Source organism: Protopterus annectens, chromosome 2.part2, assembly GCF_019279795.1.
Source record: "Protopterus annectens isolate FY-2018-M chromosome 2.part2, PAN1.0, whole genome shotgun sequence".
NCBI classification, from domain to species: Eukaryota; Metazoa; Chordata; order Ceratodontiformes; family Protopteridae; genus Protopterus; species Protopterus annectens.
Genome location: NC_056730.1, coordinates 435575087 through 435596682, shown reverse-complemented (window position 1 = coordinate 435596682; position 21596 = coordinate 435575087). Strand labels below are relative to the sequence as shown.

The 21596-nt window shown below is 41.2% G+C and overlaps 1 protein-coding gene across 4 annotated transcripts in view; it reads right to left on the bottom strand.

Annotated features, from left to right (window-relative positions):
• ARHGEF28 (Rho guanine nucleotide exchange factor 28) overlaps positions 1 to 21596 on the bottom strand; it is a 3217901-nt gene that overhangs the window by 1013542 nt on the left and 2182763 nt on the right. For all 4 annotated transcript variants that reach the window (XM_044063941.1, XM_044063943.1, XM_044063942.1 and 1 more), the window contains exon 12: positions 900 to 1201. In XM_044063941.1, the coding sequence (XP_043919876.1) occupies positions 900 to 1201 (302 nt within the window). The remainder of the gene's footprint in view (positions 1 to 899; positions 1202 to 21596) is intronic.

Here is a 21596-nt window from a genome sequence, read left to right as displayed (position 1 = left end):
TGTCTTCCTCTTTACATTGTGAACTGTCTGGGTATATGTATGCACTGGCTGTCTTCCTCATTACATTGTGAATTATCTAGACATATGAATGCACTGGCTGTCTTTCTCTTTACGTTGTGGTGTGTCTGGACATATGCATGCACTGGCTGTCTTCCTCTTTACATTGTGAACTGCCTGGGCATATGTATGCACTGGCTGTCTTTCTCTTTACATTGTGAAGTGTCTGGATGTATGCACGCACTGAGTGTGCACAGACTGGCTGTCTTCATTTTTATTTTGTGAAGTGTCTGGACATGTGCATGCACTGGCTGTCTTCCTCTTTCCCTAAAAACATCAAGCAGTTTTTTTCACATCACTTTCCTGCTTTGTCGAAACCTGTCAAACTATTTTTTTCTTATTTCCTTTTGGTGAGATGCACACAGCCATTTGAGTCTAAGCAAATAAAAGGGCTTCAGTAGTTTAACTGACTGACTTGGAGTTGTAGTCAGTCAACACTTTATGAGTGAAAACTCAGTTGCAACACTCAAGTTACCCTAATTCATCAATATGGTTATCAGGCAAATGTGCACGAAAACCTTAACTGGCATCCAACTAAACATTTTTCTTGTACTTTAACATATTCAATAAAATAGAAAACCACATAAATAAATAATAAAAAATGGTTAATCCTTAATAAATTTCAGAATTTATGTGAATATGGCTGAGGCATGGGCCCAAGGGACTTACTGAAGGCATTAGATGATAAACTGTTATCTGTAATTTCCAACATGTGGTCCTGTCATTTACCATAACAGTTCCCAAATTAAGAAAAAAACTTAACATTTGTTGAACATTTCATTCCCTGCTGTAAAACATTTTTTTTAAATTTGCATTTGTACTTGCTCATGCTCTATACGTACCTTCTTTTAGATATATCAGCTCCTGATGGACTCCTCATGCCATTAAACCCATAAGGCTGTAGTGTGGGAAACGTGCTTGATAAATTAAAACTAGAAAATGAATTGGAGTGCAAATGACTTATATCTTCTGCATTATCATCAGTAATATTGTTTTCTTCAGAAAGTTCATAAATAATATGAGTTGAATCCTTTACTAGGGAAGGAGTTTGGGTTTCAGGTACGGGATCAGTAACAGGCGACTCCGTAGATGAGCTTTCGGTAGTAATGCCATCTATGTTGTACTTAATACACACGTCTTCAACCTAAAACATACAAGATATTTATAATTTCTGATAATCATACAAACATTTATGCAGTAAACAGTTCCATTCATAGAAGAAATACAGCTGAGAAGTAAAATTCATTAATACTAGATAAATACATAGATTTGTACTAAGGCAAATACTGCATTTATGCAGTAAACAGTTCCATTCATAGAAGAAACACAGCTGAGAAGTAAAATTCATTAATACTAGATAAATACATAGATTTGTACTAAGGCAAATAGATGCACAGTGCCTCTTTTTAAATTATATACCATAGGAAGAACCTAAGGTAAGTTATCACTTTTATTTCTGTAACCTGGCCAGTGATACATAGCTAACACTGATGAATAACAGCACTGTCTAAAATGGTACAAAGGTCACTAGATTCACAAGTGCCACCCACAGTGTTTTCTTAAAACTACATAACTATCAAGATATGATGGTGTGGCACTTATATTACATTATATCCCTCTTTCCTGAAAAACAGACTTGGTATCTAATCAATTATATAATAAAAGAGGAAACTTTCCAGACAAGAGTGCCATACTACAAAACATGACACATGACATTCTCTTATTTAGTTGTCAGTGTGTGTGTTTTGTTTACACAGGTTTGTGCACTAGTCCTGATAGACTCTTTTTTTAGTGTCAACTTGGCCACAAGGCACTAAAATAAAACATACATTCATACTAAGAAACATTCCATATAGTTAAGAAAAAAAAAACAAAAATCACAACAGACAGATACATTTCTTAGTGTTACAAGGCAAGCCAATATAGATATCCATTTATAATAAGAAACATTCCATAAAGTCAAATAAAGAAAAATACCAGAATTACACCATTACTTATTACATATATATCGCTTTCTTTCCTAAGCAAGTGTGGTGGATAATACAGATATTTAGAAAATAAAGAACACACGAGGGACCAATGCTACACGTGAATTTTATGCCACAGAACATGACACCTATACTGTAGGTACAATATCGTTAAGAATGATGTCTTAACAGATTTTGTTAAATCTATACATTGAGTTTAAAGTGTACACTTAACTGTTCTGTCCAAACTTTGTTTAATTTTGCTTGTTTCAATTTCACATTTGCAATGCTATCTTGTGATAAAACACTGTAAAAAAAAAATGTGAGTTGGGTAGAGTGAGTACACGATCTTCTACTGTAGAAGTTGTACCAGAATCATTTACACAACCTTTCTTGAAGAGGCAGTGTTTTATAGGAGTGCAAATCAATGTACTCTCTCTCTCACTCTTTTTTGTTAAGTTAAAACATGTTAAGCTTTTTAAACTTTAACAGGTTTCTCATTTAAGTGGCATTTATTTTCATAATTATAACTGTGAAACCATACAAACTGCTCACCTGTAAAAGTTCACATTGCAATGGTTTGCCTCCTGCTGTGGTTACAATTATTTCAGGAATGGACTTTCCTACATTATTAATTATCAGAAAGCCAATAACTTCATGTTCTAAATCATTAGTGTTTTATGACATCTTGCTCAGATGAGACTATGTTCGGCTTTTTTTTTATCTACCTCATTAGCAGGACAAGACTATTTTAATATTCCATGTCATCAACTTTTAGAAGTTTTGTAAAGTCAGGCATTAAAAACTGCACCCTTCTGAGTTACTTCAATTTGTGCAAGAACAGCACTGTCCGACTCCTGAGGTAACTTACTATGGCTATAAACTCATTCTTACAAACCAAATTCAGTAATAATTTCCTGAAGGTACCACATCTGACTTTGCTGCTGGAAGATCAGAAGAAGTCAAGTTTTATTCCCACAGCAGGCACTTTATTTATTTTATTCATTTGCAGTTTGTTAACCGAGAAAGTCCATTGGGCCAAAAATAAGCCCGTTTTCAATGGAGGCCCGGGGAGAAAAGTTCCATATACAATTATTACAAAGCTAATATCAACAAAGTTAAGTACAATACAGTTTTCAAAACTACTAAAAACACAGTAATATAAAAGACAGAAAAATAACATTTGAGCAAGGTGTTGTAACAAAGCACTGAATGAAATTAAAACAAGTATTTTGCAGTACATAAGTATAATTTGGAGTGCAGGCACTTATGCACTCAGTTTCATGAGGTGAGAGGTAGGAAGAATTAGCAAGAGAGTAGAACAGTGAAAGGTGAATAAGCTGAGTTATGAGAAAGGAAAAAAGGGAGAGGGAGTGGAAATGAAATGAAGGGAGTCACTAGGCTGAGTTTTGGGAAAGGAGAGGAAAAAAAGGATGGAGGAGCAGAAATGATATAGAGGGATTGGATTCCTTCTTCCAAGTCAACAGTTAGAAAAATACCCTGAACCTAATGCAATGCAGCATTAATAGTATACTGCGCTCCTGATTGTGACATCCATTGAATAAGACACTAAACCGAACAGCTAGCTATTCTGACACCCAAGGCAATCCTCTTGATTTGGAGCACCACCCTCCCCATCAATTTTAAGTTGAGGACAAAATAAAGCTTTCCTCTCTTTTATAGTACTTGCTACAGTCTGTGCTGCTTTCCACATATGCATTCTTCACAAATAAAAAAAGTTCTTCTGTATTTTAAACTGTGGCAAACTGCTTGCTACAATTTATAACTACCACACACGAAACACTAAAGTGCCTCAGCATGAATTTAATACCAGCATACAAATGTCAGTATTGAACTAAATACCAGTTGGCGTCTGCTCATTACACCCCATAACTCTTTGCAGTGGGGAAGCTGCTCCCTTAAGCCCACCCTAGTTATGCTATTGAAGCAGAAATCCCATCTGTCTGAGATGGCAGAATCTCAACTAGATGGAAATAATTTCACACCACTTACTAAAAATAGTAGGAGGTACTTTATTAAAAGAATAAGACACAGCATATTTTAAAAATCTCTTAAAAATATACATAGCTAACAGCCAACACAAAACAATATAATGTACCATTCACCCCTCTGCACTCTCCCATAACTGCAACCTTATCTTTTTAAATGCTTCATTCACATCCAACTTTCTGTTATACAAACCTTCTTCTGCTCTCTCTTTCTAGATAAAACCTAAGTTTATCTTAAGGACTGGATCTATTCTTTCATCTTCTATTTTATATTTTTCATACAACACCATCCCTGTGTTGATGCTCTTAAATATCTGAATTTCTCATTTATCATTTTCTTAGGTTCATAGGTAGGTACTAGGCTATTGGCCCTAGGGCCTATATAAGCCTAGCCAAATGGTACCCTGGCTTTTGCCACCCAAGAAAATTATTTTCCTGTGCCTCTGTCAAGCAGAGACACAGAAGTGATCCCTGGGGTGAATTTCCTATCTGCCATCCAATTATCAAGATTTTTCTTGAAGAGTGCTAATGAGGAGCTTTGTTTGATATAGATAGGCAGCCTGTTCCAGAGTATGGAAAGTCTCTGGGACAGGAATATATCCCTCCAACATGTTCTGTTTATTGTGTTGGCAAGGTTTAGGTCCCTAGAGCATGTAGCCCAGAGGGATTGGGATTTCTTTAAGTGGAGCATGTCCATCAGCTCTGGGTTTGACATAGCTTTGTATGTTAGGCAGAGATTGCCTCTGAGTAGGCAATATGCGACAGACTAAAGCTGGAGTTTTTTGAGAAGGTCTGCATAGAGCATCTGTTTGAGGCTGGTAATCCTCTTTGTGAGGTATTTTTGCGGCCTTTCCAGTTGTTGTAGATGTCTTGTGAGGTACATACCAAAAGGGGCGTTGTACTCTATAATGGGTCTAATGGATGGTGAGTAGAGGGGAACAATGACCTCTTTTTTCCTGGATGAGAAACCTTTTGTGATGAGGTGTGCCATATAGAAGGATTTCCTGACTACTGTGGTGATGTGATTATCAAAGGAGAGACTACTGTCCACCTGCATCCCAAGGTCTCTCATCACACTTTTGGTGTTAAGTAGACTAACACCTACATGGTAGTTTATTGGTACATAGGTTTTACCAAAAGGGATGACAATGCAATTTTTGGCATTGAGCTTGAGGCCATGGCTTTAACACCAGGCATTGTCTCAGTGAGGCCCTTTTGTAGGATGTCCACATCATTAGGAGTTTTGATTATGGCTCCTAGTTTGCAGTCATCTGCGAACTTTGTTAGCCAAAGACATTCTGTGTTAGCCTGTACTTCAGAGAAGTAGATACCAAATGGGAGAGGACCCAGGAATGAAACCTGTGGTACTACACTTGTCACTGGTCTGAAGTTGGATTTAGTGTCTCTTACTTTCACAGTGCGGGTTCTGTCAGTGAGCCAGTTTGCAACCCATCTTGTGACATAGGGATTTATACCTAGTTTAGTGAGTTTATCTATAATTCCAGAGTGGGGGATGGTGTCAAAAGCCTTGGCAAGATCTAGATAGGCTGTGTGAACCACCTTACCCTCATCTACGGCTTTGGTGACCACTTCAAAAAAGTCTATCAGGTTTAGGAGACATGATCTGCCTTTTAAAAACCTGAACTGGGTAGGGTCCAGAGTTTGAAGATTACCAATGTCATTGTTTATAACTTCCATGATGATACGTTCCATAGCCTTGCAGACTAGGCTAATCAGGCTGATGGGGTTTTAGTTCCCAGGGTCCATGGTGGCTCCTCCTTTGTGCAGTGGGATAACCATTGCTGTGCGCCTTCATTGGGCACAAAGCCTGAGATGAGGCTATGACTGAACATGGTACTTAGCTGGGGTGCCAGTTCATTCTGTAGTTCGTGTAGTACGCAGCCTGGGATGTTGTCAAGTCCCATGGATGTTGTGTTCTTGGCTTTGGAGAGTGTGTTTTTTACCTGTGCAGCCATGACTACAGGAACTTTGCATTCTTCCGATATAGAGATGGGCCCTTTAGGGGGTGAGACAGGGGTAAAGTTAGCACTGAACCTATCTGCCAGGATGTTGGCAATATCAGTTGGTTCTGTATAGTTAGTGCCATTGTGCTGTAACTCAGAGCAGATCTGAATGTTGCCATTGAGATTCTTGACATAGCTATAGAATGTTTTGTGGTTGTCTTTAGAATCAGTGGCAATTTTGTTTTCGTAACTAGCTTTGAAGGATTTTATGAGGGATCTCAGCTTCTTACTGAGGCTGACCACAGAGTTCCTCCAATCATGGGATTTTACTCTTTTTTGCAACAGTTTCTTTCTTCTGTTGTAGAGTTTGTTTATGGCAGGGGACCACCAGATTGGCTTCCTTTTTTTGGAGGACAGCATCTTGGTTCTGTTAGGGATTGCACGATCCATGCACTCATGTAAGTGCTTATAAAGTGCATTTGTATAAGACTCAGCAGTGCATCGTGAAGTTTTCCACTTCTGTCTTAAGAAGCGTGAAATTGGCTTTGGAGACATTTTTTACAGTGGTTTCCCTAATGAGGGGTGGGGGTGGGATGTGGATGCCTAGGGTGATTAGCTTGTGGTCGGATCTGACCAATGAGGAACTGACCTCTGGTGTGGAACACTGGTTGCCCATGTTGGCAATGACCAGGTCTAGGATACTGCTGCCCCTGGGGGGGGTGTGGATAAGTTGATCCAAGGCGTTGGAATTTATGAATTCCAGAAAACATTGAGCACAAGAGTTGGTACATGAGTAGTTTTCCCAGTTAATGGTGGGGTAGTTGAAATCACCCATCAGTAGGGTGTTAGGTTGTACCTTAATATTTTCCAGTGTATCAAGAAATGAGGAGTGGGAATCCTGGGGCATGGTGGGGGATCTGTAGCAAGTTACAATTTGGATTGCGGTCTTGCCCAGAGTTAGTCGCACTTGGATAATCTCGGATGCATTATGCTGAGCAACTAGCCTGGAGGTGTGGATATCCTTAATGAATATGGACACGCCTCTGCCTTTAGTGTTTCGGTCCAGGTTAGGTGGCCAAAAGGTGTGGTATGAATTATAGCCTGGTAATGCAGGAGTGCTCTCTGGAGTCTTGAACCAGGTCTCTATCACTGCAGAGATGTCGATGTTCTCCATTTTAAGGAGTGCCTCGAGTGAGTGCATCTTGCGGTTTAGACTTCTAGCATTAAGTAGCATTACCCTCACAGTTTGCTTGCTTGTACCTGTTACGGTGGTGAATTTGTCATTTGAACTTTGCCTAAAAAAGGCACTATAGGGATGGCAAGAGCCTTAGCCAGTATCCGGAATCCCAAGGGTGACAGGTGCAGGCCATCTCTGGCAAAGCATCGTGGTTTGTCGATCATGTCATCCCCGGCAGACAGATACTGGATCCCCTTAGAATGACACCAGAAGCTTAGCCAATTGTTGAAGTCAATCATTTTGTCCTTGTACTGTGGTATCATTCTGGGTGATGGCAGGATGCTACTCAGGGCTACCTGCCTGGGCTACAAGATCGGACAGCTACTCCATGTCTCTTTTTGTGCAGTCCAGGGAGGTACATCTCAGGTCATTCACACCAACATGGACAATGACAGAGTCATATTTGTACTTGTTGTAGAGTGACCTGAGTGCGTGCGTGCGTGCATTATGTGGCAGATCCTGGCACCTGACAGGCAGCTGACAGTAACTTTCTCCTCATTTAGCCTGGTGAGTGGAACATCAGTGTGCCTGACTATAGAGTCACCAATGACTACAGTGTTGGGTACATTGTTATGACTTATGGGCTATGGTTGAGCGACACACTGAGTTTGTGGGCTATCATTTGGGTTGTATGGGGGGGGTGGAGGTTGGTTCCGTTTCTGCTTTGGTGGTCCCTGTTGCTTGAGTAGATTTTTATTGAGAGCCTCCATGAATATAGGTGTGTGTTTTGTGTTTCTGTGTGTGTGTTTTGGTGATGTAGGTTTTGAGGGACTATGTGATAAGTGTGGTGTGGTGCAAGTGTTTACCTTCTCCTCTTGACTGTCTAGTCCAGTCTTGGGTGAAGAGAGCTTTGCTTCCAGTTTGGCTATATCAGTGCATCTCTCACAGGTTTTAGTGTTGGGTGGTAGGAGGAGTGGTCTGTGTACATGAGGCAATTGCTGCATTACCCTAAGATGCCCAGATTCATCAGGCAGACAGGAGAAAACACAGAGAGCTGACCCTTAGACATGCCTGGATAGGTGCTTATTTATTAAGTACTAAAAACTGTTTTCCTCTAGACAAGTGAGGAAAGTTGAGTGCTGCAGTAATTTGTAGCTTATTTAGTGCTTACAATGAGTTCTGAACAAGTGCTGAGCTCAAGGAAACAGATTAGAGTGCTGAAACTAGAAAACTGGATAGTTCTAATAAACAAAATTAAGCTAGAAGGCTTCCCTCCAACACAGAAAGGTTTGGGGGCTCAGAAGCATACAAACAGTCCTGGATACAGAAAATCTGTATCTGGACTAGATGACTTACAGGAAAGGCAGGAAACAAGCTTAGAAATTTTTTTTGTAAAGTGGAAAGTGGAAAGGCGGAGCAGAAAAGTACAGTTTTGTACCTACCATAAATGTAGATGTTAGAGTGTATACTCAGCTGCAGTCATCACACTTTGGTTATCCTGTCATCAGGCGGTCCCGCAGTCGGCCTGAATTCCAAAGTCTTGATCTGGCGTCGATTGCTGTCGCTTCTTCCCCGACATCAGTGCGCCAGGGGTATATAAGAGACATCCGACGCCATTTTCTTCAGTTTTTCATGCCCCAGATGTCAGGTGCCCCCCCAAGAGGTGGTCAGTAGATAGTACCAATAATGAAAGTTTAGCACCAACAAAACATCCCTCCAGCTATAAGCAAATACACCACAAAGGTTGTATCAGATTTTAAGGTACTGAAAGGTTTTAGTGAGATCAGAGGGGATGGAGGGAGGGAGGGTAACCTGGACTGCAGCAGGGTATACACTCGAACATCTACATTTATGGTAGGAACAAAACTGTACTATGTTCATCGTGTTACCCTGCTGCAGTCATCACACTTGGGTAGAATCCCAAAGCTAAGGATGGGAGGTGGAGTCAAACAGGGTTAGAGGAGGCTAGGAGGCCCTGCAAAACTGCAGTGGCGAAGCCAGTTCTAGTCTTAGAGTAAAGTGGTAAGTGATAGTGCTTGGTGAAGGTGTGTACTGAAGTCCAAGTTGTAGCTTCCAGAATATCCTTGGTTGGCACCCCCCTGAGGAAGGCTATAGATGTATCTGCTGCCGTGGTAGAGTGGGGCCTTATGCTAACAGGAACTGGTTTTCTATGTTGGGTGTAACAAAAACGTATGCAATGCCCTATCCATTTGGAAATGGTCCATTTTGAGATAGCCTTTCCTTGTGTTGCTGTAGCATAGGGTACAAAAAGCTGGTCAGATTTTCTGAAAACCTTATTTTTATCCAAGTAGTAACATAGTTGCCTGTGAATGTCCAAGGAGTGCAGGAGTCTTTCTCCTTTGTTCTGTGGATTTGGAAAGAAGGTGGGTAAATGGATGGTTTGATTTAGAGCCACACTGGATACAACCTTAGGCATAAAGGAAGGGTTAGTTCGTAGAGAAACTCTGTCTTGATGAAAAATAAGGAAAGGCTCTACTGCCATTAGTGCCTGAAGCTCTGAGACTCTTCTGGCTGAAGTTATTGCTAGCAGCAGGGCAGTCTTCCATGATATAAACTTTAAGTTAGCTGAGAAAGCTGGTTCAAAAGGAGGTAGCGTAAGTTTTTCCAGAACAAAATTGAGGTCCCAGGTTGTTGTTGGTGCTCTCCTGGGAGGCCTAATGTTTTTGGCCCCTCTGAGAAACTGCCTTAGAAGTGGATGTGAAAATAAGGGAGGATCCATGTTGTAGTGAGCTGAAATAGCTGAGGCGTGAATTTTAATAGATGAAAAAGAAAGACCTTTGTGTAACATCTCAGTTAAATATTGTAGAATCTGAGGTATGTCTGGCTGAAGGGTATTTTGGTCTTTGGCTTGGTTCCAGGCACAAAACCTTTTCCATTTGTCTGAGTAGGCTTTCCTGGTGCTGGGCCTCCTGGCTTCCAAAATGACATCCATAACAGCTTGTGAAGGAGTTGCTGGCTGGTTGCTTAGGTGATTTGCCATGCAGCCAAATTTACGGTTTTCAGCTGGCTGTGTAGAATCTGACTGTCTTGCTGTGTGAGCAGATGAGTAATTTGTGGTAAAATCCATGGTGAGCCCTGGGCCATATTCCTTAATAGTGGGTACCAGTGCTGGCGTGGCCAGTCTGGGGCAATGAGTATCATTCGGGGTCTCTCCATCCTGACTTTCAGCAGCACCTTTGTGAGAAGGGGCAATGGAGGGAAGGCATATACTGTCAGCTTTTTCCAACTGAATGAGAGTGCGTCCATTTTCCAAGCTTGATGGTGAAATGTCCTTGTACAAAATTTTGTTAGCTGGTAGTTTTGGGGGCTGGCAAACAGGTCTATGTCTGGGTGCCCACCATTTTTGAGTTATCATTGCAAATACTTGTGGATCCAGTTTCCACTCCTGGGGATCCATTATGTTTCTGCTTAGTTCGTCTGCCAATGTGTTCTTTTTTCCTGGCAGGAATTGAGCTTGTAATTGAACTTGGTAAGCCAGTGCTGTGTTCCACAAGGTCATTGCTTGCCTGCATAGAGGGTAGGAGTGTGTACCCCCTTGTTTGTTTATGTACCACATTACTGTGGTGTTGTCTGTCCTTATTGTGAGATGTCCTGGATGTAAGAGGTCTTTGAAGGCTGTCAGGGCATTCTGTACAGCTAGCATTTCTTTTTGATTGATGTGCAGATTCCTTTGCTCTGCAGTCCATATGCCTTGAACGCACGGTCCTGGCATGTGTGCCCCCCAGGCATAGTCCAATGCATCTGTTGTTATAGTTTGCCTGGCTGGGGGTAAGGTGAAAGGCTGACCCTTGTTGAGGTGACATGCCTGTGACCACCATAGAAACTCCTGTTAAAGGCAGGGAATGAGAGGTATCATTGTGTCCAAGCTGTGGCTGTGTTGAGTCCATATGCTTTTTAGGTACAATTGTAATTTCCTCATATGCAGTTTTGCAAATGGTATTAGTAGTATGCAAGATGCCTTGAAGCCCAAGGCCTGCAGAATTTTTCTTGCAGGGAGTTGGGTCTTTGTTGCCATTGTTTTGAAGTATTGAGTCAGTTGTAGTTGTTTGTCTGGTGTCAGGTAAGCCATCTGGGCCGTTGTATTCAAGCTGGCACCCAGAAATGTCATATTTTGTGAGGGCACTAGTTTTGATTTCTTTTCGTTTACTGTGTACCCTAGGCAACTTAGAAGGTGTTTTACAAAAGCCAGATATTGTAAGAGGATGTCCTTGCTTTCTGCTTGGATGAGGCAGTCGTCCAGGTATGGGTATACAATTATTAACTTTGTCTGACATCGGTCTGAGGCAAGAAAAGTTTCCCCAATGGGGTACTTAGCTTTCAAGAAGACTTCGGCTGAAATATTTTTGTAAATCTCAGGAGCTGGCCGACCGGCACTTGTGAACTGCTTCTGCTTCGGGCACCGTGCGGCAAGAAAAACTGAAGAAGATGGCGTTGGCTGGTTCTTTTATACCCCTGCCGCACTGACGTCAGGGAAGAAGCAACGACAACTGATGCCAGACCTAGACTTTGGAATTCGGCCGACCGAGGACCCGCCTGATGGCAGGATAACCCAGCTGTAATGACTGCAGCCGTATGCACGATGAACATGTCCTTGCATTGTGCTTGGATGAGGCAGTCGTCCAGGTATGGGTATATTTGAATTCCTCTTTGTCTGCAATATACAATTACTGGTGCCAGGCATTTTGTGAAGACGCTGGGCGCAGTAGATAAGCCAAAGGGCAGTGCAGAGAATTGGTAATGGGTTGAACCTGCAATGAAGCAGAGGTATCTTCTGCAATTTTGTCTGATAGGGACATGCAGGTATGCCTCCTTGAGGTCCAGCGTTACTAGCCATGCTTTCTTGCCCAACATGGGAAGAAGCTGCTGTAGTGTTAGCATCTTGAATTTGGGTACTTGCAAGAAGGTGTTTAGAATTGAAAGGTCCAGAATGGGTCTCCAAGCATTGTCCTTTCTGGGTACTAGAAAGAGCCTTGAGTAAAATCCTTGGCCTTGCTCCTGTGTAGGTACCAGTTGAATGGCTCTCATGTCCATGAGAGCTGTAATTTGTTTTTGTACCTCTGCCCACTGATTTTGTGGCAGGTTTGGCATTCCTTTTATCCTTGGCAAGGTGTGGAAATGGAATCTGTATCCTTGTGAGATAATGTCTAGGGCCCATTTGTCCTTTGTGACGATGCGCCAGTTGTCTGTAAAAAGTGCTAATTTTCCTCCTGAGGGAGCTACCAAGAGAGTTTTGCTTAGCAGTTTGAGGTTTAAGTCATTGTGTTTGTCTTCTAGTAGTTTGGGACCTGTCTTCTCCTCCCTTCTGTGTTGCAGTGCCCCATTGTCGAGGTTTGTAAGGGATTTGTGCTTGTCCTCTGCCCCTTGGGCGCCTGTGGTCTGTCAGAAACTGGAAAGGACCAATTTTTTGTTGGCCAATTACTGCTGAAGCATGGGAGCTAAACCTGTAAGAAATCTTTGACTGTCTGCATAGTGTTTGCCTTATCCTTCATTTTCTTTAAAACTTCTTCTGCTTTAATCCCAAATAGGACGTCCTGCTGTAAAGGTGCATCTAGTAACTTTGCTTTAACATGGTCAGGCAGACTTTGTTCCTTTAACCAAGCATGCCTACGTATAACAGACCCAGTAACAGCTGCTCTACAGGAAGCTTCCAAGGAATCAAATCCACATTGTAAAGTATGTTTGCCCACCTGTTCAGCTGCATGCAACAGATCTTGCATTTCTTTGAATTCAGACTGTTGAGGGTGCATGCTCATCTTTTGTTTTATTTGAGACATTAGGAATTGCTGGTATTTAAGCATGTGAAATTGACAATTTAGTGCTCTCATTGCTAGAGTAGCTGAGGTGTAAACCTTCTTCCCCCACCTATCTAGTGCTCTGGAGTCCCTTTCAGAGGGTACAGGATTTTTAGCCATAGAAGCCTTAGCCTCTTTGGGACCCTGGGAGCTTGTCTCTGGATCAGCAACAGGGCTTTTGTAAAGGAATTTGTGTGAGTCAGGCACTCTATAGTATCTATCTGGTTTGGCTGGAGCAGGAGGCAGAAAATCTGGATTTAGACTAGATTCTAAGTAAACATCATCCACAATGTCTAAAACTGGGGGGGATAGCAAGTGGTCTGTGCTGGGGGAGTAAAAGAAACTCTCGGAGCCTTTTCTTTGAGTCAGAGTAGTCCTGACTTTCCCAGTGGAAATGTACCCTCATGGTATGTAAGGTTTCCCCAAAGGAATCGTCTTCAGGGGGAGAAGCTGAGGGAATGGAATCCTCAGCATCAGAATCTTCATAAGGGGGAAAGGAGTAATCCTGTTCCTCATAGGAGCCTGAGGTAATAGAAACTTGATCAGAGGAGGCATAATCCTCCTGTTGTCTAGGCCTTTTGTCGGGCGGGGGTTGGGACCCCCTGATTAAAGAAATCAAATCTTCAGCCATTTTAAGCATCTGTTTCTTAGGCATGGGGCCTTGAACTGGAGACTGAGGTGCAGTCTTTTTTGGTTTTAGAGTCTTAAGCTTAGCATAAGATTTTATGGTGAGAGTAGCCGGTCTGAAGACACCTTCTGAAGCAGAAGGTGTTTCTACAGCACCGGCCTCTCCTTCTGCAATGTCGTCGGTAGGGCCTAAAGAAAATGGCTGCGTTGGCCTAGAACTCTCAGCCAGGGAATCCGAAGCGGTCTGGGGTTCCAATTCTGCGGTAGCCAGGGGCTGCGTAGGCGCCTCACTGAAAACCGGTGAACCGGCAACAGGCCCAGCCGAGGCCTCAGTGTCTGGCTTGGATCTAGGCTGCCTGTCTTTATCTTTGCGTTTTTTATGCACGCCGGTAGTCTGTTGCTCCGACGGCATAGTGTAATTAAATTTCCTACCGAAGTAGTGTAGTGCGAAATCAAAGCGTCGCTTTATAGTTCGCTTATTGAACCTAGCACAAAACCGACAACCAGTGACGTCGTGGTCTGGGCCTAGGCAAGGTATACAATAAGAATGAAAGTCCTTATGAGGTATTTGCTTCCCACAAGAAATACAATTGTTAACTTTTTCTGTCATTGGTCTGAGGCAAGAAAAGTTTCCCCAAAGGGGTACTTAGCTTTATTGAAGACTTCGGATCTGAAATTCGATTTTGAAAATCTCAGGAGTCGGCTGACAGGCACTTGGGAACTGCTTCTGCTTCGGGCACCACGTGGCAAGAAAGACTGAAGAAAATGGCGTCGGATGCCTCTTATATATCCCTGGCGCACTGACGTCAGGGTAGAAGCGACAGCAACTGACGCCGGACCAAGACTTTGGAATTCAGGCTGACTGCGGGACCGCCTGATGACAGGATAACCCAAGTGTGATGACTGCAGCAGGGTAACACGATGAACATCTAAGTGAGGTACTGACACTAGACTAGGAAGAGTGTCCCAGATCAAATTTATAGTAGGGGTGGGCAACTGCAAAGCCACCAAGTATAAAAACAGGATACCAATAGGTAGGGAGGGAGGGTGGGAAACAAAAATCAGAACAAACAAACCCAACCAGATGCTTAACAACTGTAGAACATTTCTAGTTAATACCTCACACACAGTGAAACTAAACAAAAAACAAAAATGTAGGCTATGCCAAAGTCCAGATATACTCAATTAAAATGCAACTCCAAAGTAAAAGCAATCGGACACTGCTGGAGTAAAATACAAAATCCTTTATTCGTTAGCGCTTTCGGGATAAACCCTTCCTCAGACAAGGTACATGACAATGAAACACCATATTTAAAATGCTACTAACCAATCATTTGCTTAGAAAAACCCGCCTATTTTCCAAGGTGGGTTTTATTGGTAATACATCGTTTAATCCAGGTTCCCTATGTGCCATTAAATTAACTATCCATTTGGATTCTGCTAAGGCTATCTGATGCCTGATATCACCCCCCCTGCTGTTGTGTTTTATGTTAACAATACATCTAAATGTAAAAGTGTGTGTGGGGTTTGCACTAATATGTCTATACAAAGCATTACTTAAGTCTTTGTTCCTGATGTTACCCAAGTGCTGCAAAATCCTCACTTTAAACATATTGCTGGTCATTCCAACATAAAAGGATGGGCAGCAGACACATTCAGCCAAGTAGACTAAATTCTGCAGGACGCATATAGACATATTAGTGCAAACCCCACACACACTTTTACATTTAGATGTATTGTTAACATAAAACACAACAGCAGGGGGGGTGATATCAGACATCAGATAGCCTTAGCAGAATCCAAATGGATAGTTAATTTAATGGCACATAGGGAACCTGGATTAAACGATGTATTACCAATAAAACCCACCTTGGAAAATAGGCGGGTTTTTCTAAGCAAATGATTGGTTAGTAGCATTTTATATATGGTGTTTCATTGTCATGTACCTTGTCTGAGGAAGGGTTTATCCCGAAAGCGCTAACGAATAAAGGATTTTGTATTTTACTCCAGCAGTGTCCGATTGCTTTTACTTTGGAGACACAGTGAAACTAGCTAGAAAAGTATATGCAGACAATAAAAGTTCTATAAATAACTCATAAAAATAAGCATCCCAAAATAATTTTATACCCCACAAATACACATCCTTTCATCTCTTCAACTCATCACGTACTGCATTTCATTTAATTTCATCAGCACATATGTATTTCATCTGAGCCTTACGCAGTAAATTATCTAATAGCAAACATCACATGAAATCTTTTCCATTTGGAAATAATTTTAAAGCTAGCCATCCTCTCTGACTGCTGTCTTCAGCCTTATATGTACTCCCTGTCATACATAAAATTATTGCACAGTAGCCTTATACAATAATCTCAAACAGGAATTGAGTCAGTATGTTAAATTTTCTGACTAATCCTGGGATTTGGAAATGGTTACTATGAGTGGCAAGCCCTACAATGAGCATCCAACCTCCTTACAGAAGGCTTTTGCAAATCAGGCATGTCCTTACTGTAGTGATGTTCCATGGATGGAAGAATCACCACAGAGGGACACTCTAAAAGATAATGAGCTAAAGTGGGAGAATGTCTACTGCTAATTAGCCATCTGTCCTCCCTCAGAAATCCCTGTGGTTACCAAATTAACAGGGCTGGCTAAGAAAATTAACTCAGCATAAATGCTGTGGTCAGCCCTCACAGTCAGTGAGAGAGGTCATGAAACAAATAAGTCTAGCAGAAGTTCAGCAGAGAGGTAGTTGTGAGGGGGGGGGGGTGAGTGTTGGTATGTGTGTGCTCATATCTGCAGGGTATGAATGAATGCAGTACGGTGTGTATTTGTACATATGTACATGCATGAGTTTTTTTGCATGGAGAGTTTGTGTGTGTGTATATGTCTATTAGAGTGGTGTGAGGTGTGATGTTGAATGGATATGTGTGTGTGTGTGTGTGTGTGTGTGTGTGTGTGTGTGTGTGTGTGTGTGTGTGTGTGTGTGTGTGTCTATCCAAGTGTGGGGGGTGTGATGATGAGTGGATGTCTGTGTATGTGTGAATATCTAAATGAGTGTGTTGGGAGGACACTTGTGCCAAAGTAATGCATTGGCCACAAGAGGAAATTAAGACAAGGTGATTGTTGGATGAGCAATGAAAAGGATCCATTCACAGATATGCAAATTTGCCAGTAATGCTGTCTTACTCTTTGAGGCTAAATCTGACTCTGAATTATTTTTCCCTCACAATTGTATAAATAGACATATTTTAAATAGTTTACGTGATCATGGGATCATCTTTCTGAGTCTGAGTGAATCATTTTCCAATATTCTTTTAGTTCCCCTTCCATCCACAATTCCTTCCCTTTTCTTACTGTACAACTTTTCCAGACATCTTTATATTCCCTTGCTATTATAATACTTATGGAGGTATTATAATCACTTATATTTTATACTGCCCATTACAAATGTAGCAATGCAAAATATACAGAAGGGTTAGGTAATCCTAAACTTCCTCATATATATATATATATATATATATTTTTTTTTTTTGTTTGTTTTTACTGGTTTAAATCACAATCCCTATTTAAATGAAGAAAAAAAAACTGTACTTCTTTTTTGTGCTGGAAACATATACAAGTTAAGCCCCATCACATACTTCATCTTTCCTAAAAGAACTTTATTAATTAAATTTGCTTGCTTTTTGCAACTTAAGGAAGAGCTTTCCAAAAGGTAACTAATTCACTGCGGTTGTAATATCTTGTGCCACTCTTGCCCTTCTACATCCCCTTTTCATGATTTTATCTCTAACCCACCCTTGCTTTTAAACTTCAGTCCTAGAACCCCTAGACCTAGCTCTATATTGAGTAGTACTTCTATTGCCCACTTACTATTTATTTACTGCAATTAATAGCGCATCATCTGCATAAATAATCACAGTGGGTAAAAAGATACCGCTCTCATTTCCTCAGACTGTGTCCTGTAACTGCAAATGTGTATTTTCAACAGTTCCATTCACAACTAAAGGGAGCATTATCTCACTCATGGGACACCTTTGTATTACCCCTCTACCAAATTTATTTTTTTGCAGCAAAGCACAAGCCTCTTCGCTTCCCTTAAGGATGCCTCTCGAACCTCTTGTATAAACAAATCCAAAAACAAATATAACAGAGTCCAAACTGGCCATAATCTTTTATTACAAAATGTAAGCGCTTTCAGGTTAAAACAACCTTCATCAGACAAACTTCACATAATCATGACAGTCTTTAAATATTAAAACATTTCTAAAAGCAACCAATTATTTTCTATACTTGACCCGCCTTTTCTTTAAGGCTAGTTTTAAAGGTACAGAACTTTGTCAGCAGCCAACTGTATGATCCATTTTAACTCTGTATACTCTGCATCACTGGCAATACCCCCCCTTTTTCATCTGTGCATCTGGGAAGATAAAAACATTTTTAAATGTGAACATCTATGGAAGACTTCAACATTTTTTATGCCAGATTTGTTGATGATATTTTTTTGTTGTGGGCACAGGGCAGTAATGAACTGTTAAACGTTGTTGTTTACTTGGAGAAAACTACAGGTTTTCTTAGGTTCTCAGTAGAACACAGCAATGAGACCATTGCCTTTTTAGATGTCACACTAAATAAAAATGTAATTGGTAAGATAAACACCACCTTGCATAGGAAACAATGCTGGAGAAATCATTACTTGAATGCACGTAGTATGCATCATAGGCATACTTTTAATAATATTATGCAAGGACAAGGATACAGAGTTTCTCGGCTGTGCACTGATAATAATGACTTTCACAAAGAAATTGATGTGTTAAAAGAACATCTTAAAGAAAAGGCGTATTCAAAGGAAAATTTAGAAAAAAACTAAGAACAGTATAATATCTAACAGGGAAGCCAGGGCTAGACCATGGTTTTCTGATAATAAGGAACAGCAGGGAAATAAGTTGAAGCCATCTAATAAGTATGATAACAAACCCAAGGTAATGCTATGTTACAGTAAGAATGGTTATGGGATATGTGATATTATCAAGCAGAAAGTACAGTTGTGTACATTTACCATAAATGTAGATGTTCGAGTGTATTCACTGTTGCAGTCATTACATTTGGGTAATCTGTTGGTAGGCTGCCCTCAGTCGGCCTGAATATCAAAGTCTTGGGTCCTGCGTCGGTTGCTGTCTCCTCTTCCATGACGTCAGGTCATCAGGGGTATAAAACATGCAGCCAACACCATTTTATTCAGTTTTTCTTGCCCTAGATGTCAGGTGCCCCCCAAATGGGGAGCAAAAATATGTATATATAAATAAACAACAAAATATATATAAATGCACTTTAGCAACACAAACTTTACCTTCATCTAAAAGCAAATACACCACAAAGGCTTGAGAATATAGTGAAGGAAAGAGAAGTTCTAGAAGAAAAAAGGGGGATGGTGGGTGGGTAACCCGGACTGCAACAGTGAATACACTCGAACATCTACATTTATGGTAAGTGTACATAACTGTACTATGTTCTTCATGTTTCACTGTTGCAGTCATTACATTTGGGCAGAATCCCAATGCTATGGATGGGAGGATGGAACTAAATAGCATTAGGGGCGGCTATAAGGCCCCGCAGAACTGCAGTGGCAAAGCCTGCCCTGGACTTAGAGAATACAGGCAAATGATAATGCTTTGTAAAAGTATGAAAAGAGCTCCAAGTAGCAGCTCCTAGAATGTCTTTGGTTGGAACTTCTCTGAAAAAGGCTGTTGAGGTAGTGGCAGCCCTGGTGGAATGTGACCTGATTCCCTTGGGCACTGCTTTACCATGATGCAAGTAGCAGAAACGAATGCAGTGGCTTAGCCACTTAGAAATAGTCTGTTTTGATATAGCCTTTCCCTCTGATCCTGCAGCAAATGCCACCAGTAGTTGCTCAGTTTTTCTTAGAGATTTGGTCCTGTTTAAGTAGAATCTTAGTTGTTTGTGTACGTCCAGTGAATGCAGAATCCGCTCCCCCTTGTTCTGCGGATTTTGGTAAAATTTTGGCAGGTGAATAGTTTGGTTAAGAACCACACTGGATACCACCTTAGGCATAAAAGAATGATTGTTCCTGAGGGACACCCCGTCCGTGTAAAATGTAATAAAAGGTTCCACAGCCATGAGGGCCTGTAGTTCTGAAACCCTTCTTGTTGAAGTGATTGCCAAAAGGAAAGCTGTTATTCAAGATAAAAACTTTATATCCGCAGTAGCTGCTGGTTCAAAAGGAGGTAGGGTGAGTTTTTCCAGAACAAAATTGAGGTCCCTCTAAGATACTGTTTTAGCAGAGGATGAGAAAAGATGAGAGGCTCCATGTTGTAATGAGCCGAGATGGCAGAGGCATGGATTTTTATTGAAGAAAAAGATAGGTCCTTGTCAAGCATTTCAGTATTGTAAAATCTGAGGAATATTTGGTTTTGTTATGTCTGTTCCTCGTGCTTGGTTCCAAGCACAGAATCTCTTCCATTTATCAGCATAAGATTTTCTAGTACTAGGCCTTATGGCTTCCAAAATGACATCCATCACAGATTTACTGAGAGCTGTTGTTTGAATAATTACATGATCAGCCATGCTGCCAGGTTCAAAGATTGGAGCTGAGTGTGCAGAATTTGATTGCTCTGCTGAGACAATAGATGAGGTATTTGACGCAATTACCAAGGAGGGAGTTGAGACATATTCCTTAGAACTGGGTACCAGTGCTGGAGAGGCCAGTCCGGGGCAATTAGGATCATTTTTGGTTTTTCCTGTCTGACCTTTAGCAAGACCGTGGGGAGAAGAGGCAGAGTAGGAAAGGCGTAAACTGATAGGTTTTCCAACTGAAGGATAGGGCATCCACTTTCCATGCTTGTCTGTGATAAGTCCTTGTGCAGAATTTGTCCAGTTGGTGACTTTGGGGAGAGGCAAATAGATCTATGTCTGGGCTCCCCCATTTCTGTGTTATCAGGCTGAAGACTTGTGGATCCAGTTTCCACTCGTGAGGGTCCATAAGATTTCTGCTTAGGTCATCTGCCAGAGTATTTTGTTTTCCTGGCAGGAAATGAGCTTGAAGATGTACTTGGTAAGTCAAGGCTGTGTCCCACAATGCCATGGCTAGTCTGCAAAGGGGATAGGAATGTGTACCCCCCTGCTTGTTTATGTGCCACATAACTGTGGTGTTGTCCGTCTTTATCAGTAGTTGTCCTGGATGAAGTAAGTCCTTGAAGGCTGTCAGGGCATTCTGAACAGCTAGCATCTCTTTCTGGTTGATATGCAGATGCATTTGTTTTGGGCTCCATATGCCCTGAATGCATCTCCCCGCCAGGTGGGCCCTCCAAGCATAGTCTGATGCGTTTGTAGTTAGGGTTTGGGTGGCAGGGGGTAGAGTGAATGACAGACCCTTGTTTTGGTGACATGTCTCTGCCCACCAAAGAAACTCCTGTTGTAGGCAGGGAATGAGAGGAATCATTGTTTCCAGACTGTGACAATGTTGACTCCATAAACTTTTTAGGTACCATTGAAGTTTCAAGTAAAAGAAGCCAGCAAGAGTTGGTAGATGCCAAGTAGAAATAAGTTTATTCAGACATAAGGGATAAATCCCCCATGAAACATGTAATCAAATCAGACCGGTTTCGGCTCAACAGAGCCTTCTTCAGTGAAAATCGAAAAATAAATGCAATAACAAACCCAGTTTTTATATAAATATATAAACCTGGAAAATCACATGATAGCCAATCAGAGTACATTCAAAATTGGTCATTAAGACCAGGTGGGAACAATGCCCCAAGTTTAATAATCCATTTTCTCTCCTTAAAAGTAAGTGTCTCATGCCATTTGAGCTTATCTTTACATTTGCCCTTAATACAGTCTATGATAACAAACTTAAAAGAAGCTGATGCATGTTTCAAACTGTGTTTATATAATGCATTGTTAGGGTGTTTGTTCTTAATATCACTCAAATGTTCACAAATTCTGAGACGAAAAGCTCTGGA